Here is a 10,144-nt window from a genome sequence, read left to right as displayed (position 1 = left end):
GGTTTATCCTTGGCTAGGTATTTCTCTTGCAACTGTCTCATATATATATACATGTGTGTGTGTCTGTGTGTGAGAGTGTGTTTGCATTTCTTTGTCTTGACATTACATGGGAGTTGTAAACAAGTGTCACCAACATACAATTGGTGTTATTCATTTCCAATCTACCATGAAAACAAACCATAGGGGAAAATACCTAACTTGGAAACAGGAGAGAGTTAGTAAAAGAGAAGATGACAATCTCCAAGAGGGTACCTAGCAAGAATGCCAGATGCATTTCAGCCTAGCCAGGACTTATCAATGGTGTTTGCTCACAACCAGCTACTTGCTTATACGAGATTTGTTGCCTCCAATATATGGGAAACACCAGCAAGGCTGAAATGCATTTGACACTCTTGATAACCTCTGCTGGGATGACTTTTAGCTTCCTTTGACATATACTATTTTTAAACATAACACTTCCATATGGATGAATACTGCAGCAAACTGCCTTTCAATGATATATTTGCATTAAGTATGATAGATAGATGGCTATTTTAATCTAGTGCTGCTTCTGTTATGTACAACAAATTTTATTCAGCTGAATGGCTATTCACAATAACGGTGAGTATTTTATTCAGTTTCCTACATATCAAAGAAGACATTCTTTCATTAACTATACCTAATTCTGGCTTAGCTCAATTAATTAATCTACACTCAGAATTACTTTCAAAATTTAATTTGTGAATTTATGAATGATCAAAGAGGACATCAATGCCAGGCACTCTTCTCTAACATCTATCTGCAGCTTTGAAGCTTACTCTTTTAGCAGCTAGAGTTATTTTCTTTTTTAGGCTTCCTACAGATGTTTGTTATATTATTCTCCATATCAGCATCTACACTATACACCTCTCTCATTATTCAGGAAATTTTCAACATTGATAAGGATGTACATTGATTATATTTCCTGTGCAAGGAGTATAACCTTGACCTTAAATATGTATATTATTATTATAAAACTTTAACTGTAACACCGAAGCAACATCAACAGCAGATAAAAAAAAGCTCAATAACCATTTTGTTCAAATTTTAAAGCGCAAGAACAAAAGATCATGAACTTGAAGAGAAGATAGGAATAAAGAAAAGAAAACGACCTCATTCCAAGGAACACTGGAAAACTTAACTGAACAAATTGACCAAATCAAGGAGAAAGTTGTACATGCATAGTGGAAGTGGAAATGATAAAACAGACCACAGAGGGAATTAACCACACCAAAAGCTTGGCATGGACTACTGACAAATTTATAACATTTCACATTGTCTGTACTACTATGCAATCCAGTTGGAAGAAATCCATTTCTACACAAAAGAGAAAACATCAGCTTACAAATTACAGAATCAAAACTGAAAGATTAGCCACATCATTATCAACTGTGATAGAATATTCCCTACATACTAAGCTTTCCATAAAGCAAATCAATCTGGAAGAGAGCAAATATGAAAAAAATAACAGCAAATAAAAGACGAATATATTGAGACTGAGGGATTCAAATAAAATTAATGAAACCTAAGAATATAAATAGTGACCCAATTAAAACACAACTGATCAGATATTGTTGCTTGGAATAAAATAAAAAAAACATGCTCTGTTGTAGAATTCAGTATGTAGTAAACAGTATGAAAAATACAATAGAAGAAGGACATCTATGAAACAGTGAAGAGGATTCTGCAAATCCAGTACTCAAGATACACACTGCTCTGATAGATGTTCATGATATCTGGGGCAATACAAATTTGAAAGACCTTCATAAAAACAGAAATGGTTGTGCAAAGGATGATGATGTAAGCATCTTTCTTTGATTACATTTCTTTTACTATCTTGCCAGCAAGTAGATGACTTCTTATAAACTTTAGAATGCTAATCAGTAAAGAAACAATTAATGAACAAATGAAGTATGCACAGACATATTTTCTCCTTCAGCTGTTTATTGAGATGGTATAACAACAGTCATTCCTTTAATGTTGAGATCTTTAATGGTTAGACAGACCTGTTCTGGACCCACAAGCTGCAACAATGATGGTTGCATCTCACCTAGTGTCTTCTCCAGTCTTCTGGTTATTCTTTCAATATCCAACATGTGAAGACATTCTCCACACAAATGGTATAGTCAGCAATAAAATCCTCCAAATTTGATCTATCACTTCTCTAAAGTGATACTCATCTGATCCTCAACTGTGGTAGCTGGCCATACACTACTCTACAAGGTAACCGAATGTTAGGATCCTAATGTGTGTTCCAACCACTGCAAATGAAATTCAATACTTATGCAGTTTGTCACTGTAAGTATCTGAATGTGAAGTACATGCTCATGCTGGGTGTACAGGAGGCAGCTCATGTGAAAGTACAACATGCTATGACTATGGAAGTCAAGTTTTGCAGTTACAGAGGAGGGATGTCAAAGAGATCACTTGGAATATGGCAAACTCTATGGAGGAATGAAAACTCTTATTCTGAAAGACTTTGCATCAAAGTCCTCAAAGGGAAACCAATGCTTATTTAATGCAGCCCTGGATATTGTTGTCAACACAGCCATCCTCAGAAAGAATGCTCTCCAGATATTTAAAAGATAGTATTACAGACAGCTATTTATTACCACACTTGTTTTGATGGTGTTGGCACTCCTATTGCAGCTGGATGCTCTCTAATATTAATGGGTTTCCATGTAACCTGAAATCCATTCTACCCCGTTGCTCTCTTCAATCTTGCAGTAGATATAACACACAAGAACTATGTTAAAGGGACCAGTACTAGTTCCTGTTCTTATATTGCCCCTGTGCATACAAAGGAAGTGGAGTGTGCACCAGAATCCTGTTTAAGCAGGGTGTTAAAATGTTCAGCCTACCTCTACATGCATTCATTCATGACTAGTTTGTTGGTGTTGTCTAAGCTCCAATGAAAGAGTGTTGTTACAGGATTGAAGACTAGACCTTTCTCTAAATTTAATTTAAAAACAGAACAAATGTACATACATTCATCAGCGTCTGAATGCCAATTTCCTTAAAAAGATTCTTTAAATATTGACTTTTAAAAACTTATTTAGGGGTACTACATTAAGTTGCCATTCTCTGAGGAGCACTTAGCCTGGCAGGCGGGGTCTCATTTAAAGACTAACTTTGTAACATGAAACCAGCTAAGTTAATTTATTTTTTTAAAATAAAATCAACAATTTCTTTTTCTTATTTCATGTATTACTAATCTCAGAGGGATTTGAAGAGACTTATTATCATCAGACAATGTAGTTTGAATATATTAATGGGTGGCACAATGACATTCACATTTTAAGGTTTTTCCATCATTACACAAACAAATAAAAAAGGTACAAGTATTCTATATGTATACGTATGTGTGTGAAAGAGAGAAAATGTGTGTGTAAATATATATACAAGCAAGGTACCACATAAAAAGCATTGGTGTTGGTGCCACATAAGTGCTGGTTCCACATGAAAAGTACTAGTGTTGGTGCCATGTAAAAAGTATCCAGTACACTCTGTAAAATGGTTGGTGTTAGGAAGGATATCTAGCTGTAGAAACCAAGTGAAAACAGACTATGGAACCTGGTATGGTCCCTGGCCTTGTCAGTTTCTGTTAAGCCAGCATGGAAAACAGGTGTTAAATGATGATGATGATGATGATGATGATGATGATGATGATGATGATGATGATGATGATGATGATGACACAAATATATGAATATGCATGTGCAGTATTAATAAAAAAAATTCATAAATATACTGAAGACTTAAGAATTGTAGAAATCGTGAGATGAATAGAAATTCAGAGATGACTATTCAAACAGATTTGTATATAGCATATACAGAAAGAAATATTGTGAACGCTGAAAAAAAAAATCTTTTGTAATGTAAACTCCTCATAAATTACTGCAAATATCAAAAGAAAATATTTCAATTAATTATCTCTTCTTTCACACAAATGAATTTGTCATACCTGGTGGGCAGTCACAGACAGTTTGTCTGCGGAATCTTAAAGGTTCATAGATAATATCTTCTTTTTTAATCTGAAATTATATAAAAAAATAAAAAAAGAATGAGCCATAGAAAGATAATAGTAATGATTTAATATAGTAAGTTTTAGTTGCTTTATTTAATACATTAAACTAATGATTTCTTTTGGATAAGCATTAGATGTCTTTAATGGCTTACTGAATGGATTTTGTTGATGTTTTTCTGGTATTATTTTATCAAACCTGAAGAGAAATATAATGGTAGCCAAGTAGATTGTGACATAAAAATTCAAAACAGTGAGGTACCAAACTAGAAGCCTTTGCTAATCTACATAGTTTCTCAAGTTTGACACCCCAAACAACAATAACAACTGAAAATAAAATGTAATAGCTAAGACTATTAATAATTGTTTCTAATTTTGGCACATGGCAAGCAATTTTAGAAGGAGGGTGTTAGGTGATTACACTGATCCTAGTACTTGAGTGGTACTCTGTTTTATTGATCCTGGAGGGATCGAAGTTGTTGCTGATTTCAGCAGAATTTGAACCCAGAATGTAAAGAGCTGGGGAAAAATACTGGAAATCTTTTTTCTCGTGCTTTAAACATTCTGCCAGCTCACCAAAATAACTTATTCATGCTATGAAGCTCATCTGATTCTTGTCCACAAAGATTTTTGAAGCTATGGACACATAAGAGGTGCAGCAACATCAAAGGAAGATTAACTGGGAAGATAGCTTTCATGTGCAGCAGATGCACAGGGGCAATAAATACTACAGATGCTCAGAATAAATAAATAAACATCTGTGCTTTAAATGAGTAAGTTCAGAATGCTAATTTTCTGTAATAACAAATCTCATTTAGATTTCAGTTTGTCTATGTAATATCACTCAAGCTGATAATTGTCATTATAATAGTAGTAAGTAATAGTCTATAACAGCAACTAATAAATAATGATACATACATACTAACTAATATTACTAATTAGTAATAATAAAAAGAAATATTATCAAACTCATCATAAAACCTTTTAAATTTGCTTTAAAAGAAGCAATTGTTTTATGGTATCATTCAAAGAATGTCCATCCAAGATTCGTAATTAATAATGAAAAAAGTCTATGTAAACCAATATTCTTAAATAGATAAGTACTACAGCTCTAAATTCATTAACTTTACTAATCTGTGATTGAAAAGACTTTTTTTCAAACTGAAAATTCTGCAAATTCTTAATCCTTCATGATTTCAGTACATAAAACTCTGGAGATCATAAAGGAATGGGCATAACAGCTAGATGTCAGTTTACCTAATATCACAATGTAGATAGTCTGAAACTGCAGTATTGGTTTCAAATTTTGGTGTAAGGTCAGTAATTTCAGGTGAGGGGTAAGTTGATTACATCGACCTCAGTGCTGCATGTAAAGATGAACGAAATGCTTCTAAGCATTTTCCCTGGCATGCTAACAATTTTGCCATCTCACCACCTTAATCTGTGGACATGATATTAATTTCAAATTTTGGCATGAGGACAGCAATTTCAAGGGAGAGGTAAGTCGACTACATTGACCCCAGTGCTCAACTAATATTTGTTTTATTGACTCCCGAAATGATGAAAAGCAAAATCAATCTCAGCAGAATTTGAACTCAGTGTAAAGCCAGATAAAATGCTGCAAGTATTTTGTCCGGCATACTAACAGTTATGCCACCTTGCTGCCTTCTGTGGCCATAATATTAGGCTGTTTCACATGAAATGCCATATTTGAAAGGAAACAATAAAATGTTTCAGAAGTGTTAGAGAAATGATTTATTTAATCAAATTATGACCCATGTTCATTTAAGACATTTACCCAACGTTTCTCTATGTCATATATTCCATCTTTAAAAAAAAAAATTCATCTTTTGCTGTGATAAACTGTCCGAATGCTTCAATTTCCTCTTCTCTATTTAAGAATGCTTTATTGCTAATGAAATGCTCCAAATGCTTAAATAACTGATGATCAGAAGGAAAGATATCAGGGGAATAGGGAAATGTTGCAAAATCTCATAATTCAGGCTTTGCAACTTTTGGACCATAGCTTGAGGAGTGTGAGGACATGCATTGTTGAGGAGCAAAATTGGGTCATCTCTATTCACTAGTCTGGGTTGCTTCTTTTTCAAATTCTCATGCATACAATCAATTTCCTGGCAATATGATGTTGCTGTTACTCTTTATCCTTGTTGCAAAAATGAATAATGAATAACTCCCTTCGCAGACCACCATACAGTGACCACTAGCTTTTTAGAGTGCAATGATGGGCTTGGGTAGTGTTTAGGTGACTCTCCTGCATCTAATCACTGTCCTGTTCTCCTGATGTTGTCAAAGAGTATCCATTTCTCATCACAAGTCATGATTTGATGCAAAAATGGTCTTTTTCTAGTCTCAAGAAAGCAATAAGGTGCACACTTCGAGGCATCTATCTTTTTGAATCTCATTCAGTTGATGTGGAACAAACCTATCTGTTTTCTTGACTTTTCCAATTTTTTACAGATGTCCAAAAACAGTTGTGTGAAATGTTTGGAGTTCTGATGAAAGTTTTTGAACCTTTGTTCTCGTATTTTGTTCAACCAAAGCATTTAATCCTTCATGCCAAATAACTGATTTTGGCCTACCCTTGATTTATTTTCAAGGCTATCATCTGAACGAGAGCTTTGGAACCATATTTGAAAAGTTCTGATGTCAACAAAACCATTACCAAAGGCCTGTTTAATATTCCATAGAGCTTCTGCAGCAGAGTGACCCACTTTGTGCTCATACAAGAAAATCACTCAACATAGTTTGGTTGTTATCATTTTCATAAGGTCTGTGGGTACGAATTTTCTATACTAATATCGTTGGGAAAGAAAAAGAGTCAACATTAAATGCAAGGTATACATAATTGAGTTTTTAAAAGTAATTAAAAATGTGACATTTCATGTGAAACAACCTAATAATACCCACATTTCAACATTGTTACTATAATAGTGCAAATAGTATATTCTATAACAACAAATAAAACAATATGTACTAGAAAGAAGTGATTTTAGATTCTCAATTATGAGCATTATCCTGCGATTGAGAATCTAAAATCACTTCTTTAACTTTCTAAGACATCTCAGCGCTTCTAAAAGCAAACTTCGTTTGCTTGTTTACGTTTGTCGTAATTTGAATTTAAAATATGTACTAATATTACCAGGTAGTAACGATATGAATAAGTGATTTATATTCATCATAAAACTCATTCGATTCACATATACAAAAAGGTTTTTGAATTGCAAAGTAAGTAGACGATCATTTTGTGACTAATTAAGAACGTTCGACCTTACACACACACAAATATATACATACATATAAAATTATGCATACATATGTACATATACATAAAACACACACACACACATTACTGTGGCTGTAAATTCTATAAATTTAATCAGCTTCTGATTAGAATATTTTAAAAATTAAATCAAAAATGTCGTATATTCTTAAAATGTTTAAGTTTCAAAATCTGTGACAGCAACAAAAAAGATCCGAAACAATTTATATTCACCATAAAGCTTGTCTAATTGAAGTTACTAAACGTTCACGAATTTTTGAAAGAGGCAGACGATTGTTCTGTAACGTCATTCGTCATTAAGAACGCTCACGTTTTGGAATTTTTGAAAGAAGCAGACGATTGCTCTGTGACGTCATTCGTCATTAAGAACGTTCCCGTTTTGGAATTTTTGAAAGAAGCAGACGATTGCTCTGTGACGTCATTCGTCATTAAGAACGCTCACGTTTTGGAATTTTTGAAAGAAGCAGACGATTGTTCTGTGACGTCATTCGTCATTGAGAACGCTCGTCCAAGATTTATACTTCACACCATAAAAAACACTGTATGTCGTGCGCGCGTGTATATATATATATATATATATATATATATATATATATATATATATATATATATATATATATATATATATATATATAATACTGCAGCTGCAAGTCCCCTTAAGGAGTTTCTAATAGAAAGACATTTGTTAAAGAATTATAACAAAGATTTTGTTAATTCTTGATCTCTGATATATTTTGTTTTTCGGTATGCATAAAAATGTGGACACCATTAAAAAATGAGCATGATAAAAAGTTGACGTGGGGATTAAAACAAAAATAAAAATAAAAATAAATAAATACACGCTTAAAAAAGTTACTTCAAAACGACAATTTTCTGTAATTAATCTAATTTAGATGTTAGCTTTCCTATATCATCCAAATCAATATTCTGCAGCAGTGATATTAGCTGAACATCAACATTATTATAACAGTGTAAATAGTATATTCTATTAGAACACTAACAAATAAATAATGACATATACTAATTAGTACGACAAGATAGTAATACAAAGAAATAATTTATACGCTCCATAACGCTCGTCTGATTCAAACGGTGTAGATTACGATTATAAAGAAATTTGTGGGGAAAATATTTTCCTGAAAGTTTTGAGGAAAAAAATCGGATCGTGTGAATTTTCCGAAAGTCCTCTCCGCCGAGGTCGTCTTTGCCTTTCCTCCTTTTGATGTTGATAAAGTTAATACCAGTTGACGGCTGGGGCTGATATAATCGGCTTGCACCCTTCCCCGAACTTGCTGGTATTGTGCCAAAATTTGAAACCGATATTACCTTTCGTTAAGTAGCAAATACTCGCAATGTAGCTCAGATGATTAGACCCCATTATACGGAATACTTCTATTTACAATATATCAATGTTTCTCAACTTTTTTTTGTTCACACACTCTACTTCGATTTCCCCAAAACATGTATTTCTTTCCGTGATCTGGGAAAGTTAGTATATATATATATATATATATATATATATACTAACTTTCCCAGATTACGATAGGAAAGACACACACACACACATTTAATTGTGCATCAAACCTTGAGTAACACTGTTATACACTATTATAATAAGGGTGTTGATATTCAGGTAATATTACGGCTGCAAATGAGATTGTTATTACAGAAAATTGTCATTTTCCACTCTCATTTAAGCGTGCAAGGTTTTTTGATCCCCACCTTAAATTTATATTAATACCTTTTTCTAAACAATCTCCAGATTTTTGTGTATAGAAAACATGAGGTATTAAGAATATGCAATGATTTTATTTTAATTCTTATAAAAACAAAACCTTTAATCAAAAATTGTTTAAGTTTAAGGGATTGTTCGTTGCAGTACCATTTCTATATAAATATATTTTCTGTTGGCGCCAGAAAACGTTCGTCTACTTCTTTCGAAATTCGAAAACCTTTTGAGGACGTGAATCAGACTCGTATTATGGCGTGTGTAGTTAGTATATATTATTTATTAATCGTTGTTACTGATGTTATCCTAGATATTAAGAGAAAAACCTTCCTGTTCTCTCTGCCCTGCTACTTGGGCTTTGGTGTATGTATCTCTTGTCAGTTGGTGACTATAAATTTTGATTGCATAATATATCATTCGTACATATACACACAAACAGATGATGTGCTGGAGTAAATATTTCCTGCTGACAATAGGGTAAAATGCAATGTCGAAATAGACTGGCAGGATTTGAACACGGTCAATAATCAGCGAAATTAATTATTGCTCAGCACGTTATTGGGAAAGACTTCCTCTCGTCCCCAACCATTTTCTCACAAATTGTGTGTTTTTTTTTTTTTTTCCAAAAACTCATGTTTTCGGATACGGAGATTCCGGAAAATTGCCAAAAATCGGAATTTTGACATTTGTGCCCCCTTCCCCCAATTTCTTCATTTTTCACTTTTTCCGTAACCCTAAAACTCCAATCCTAACCTTAACCCTAAAACCCTAACCCTAACCCTAAAACTCTACCTAGAAAAATTTTTGGAAATTTTTTTCAGAATTATAATCTCCGTATTTTTCCGCATATTTTACTCTTTTACTTGTTTCAGTCATTTGACTTCGGCCATGCTGGAGCACCACCTTTAGTCGAGCAAATCGACCCCAGGACTTATTCGTTGTAAGCCTAGTACTTATTCTATCGGTCTCTTTTGCCGAACCGAAGTTACGGGGACGTAAACACACCTGCATCGGTTGTCAAGCGATGCCGGGGGCGGGGGGAAACACACACACAAACATATATACATATACG

At 33.6% G+C, this 10,144-nt stretch overlaps 1 protein-coding gene across 14 annotated transcripts in view; it reads right to left on the bottom strand.

Annotated features, from left to right (window-relative positions):
- LOC106873237 (collagen alpha-1(I) chain) overlaps positions 1-10,144 on the bottom strand; it is a 220,446-nt gene that overhangs the window by 167,925 nt on the left and 42,377 nt on the right. For all 14 annotated transcript variants that reach the window (XM_052977077.1, XM_052977060.1, XM_052977082.1 and 11 more), the window contains exon 2: positions 3,983-4,052. In XM_052977077.1, coding sequence (XP_052833037.1) covers positions 3,983-4,052 — 70 coding nt within the window. The remainder of the gene's footprint in view (positions 1-3,982; positions 4,053-10,144) is intronic.

This window comes from Octopus bimaculoides, chromosome 2 (assembly GCF_001194135.2).
Source record: "Octopus bimaculoides isolate UCB-OBI-ISO-001 chromosome 2, ASM119413v2, whole genome shotgun sequence".
NCBI classification, from domain to species: domain Eukaryota; kingdom Metazoa; phylum Mollusca; class Cephalopoda; order Octopoda; family Octopodidae; genus Octopus; species Octopus bimaculoides.
This window is presented reverse-complemented; position numbering and strand designations above follow the sequence as displayed.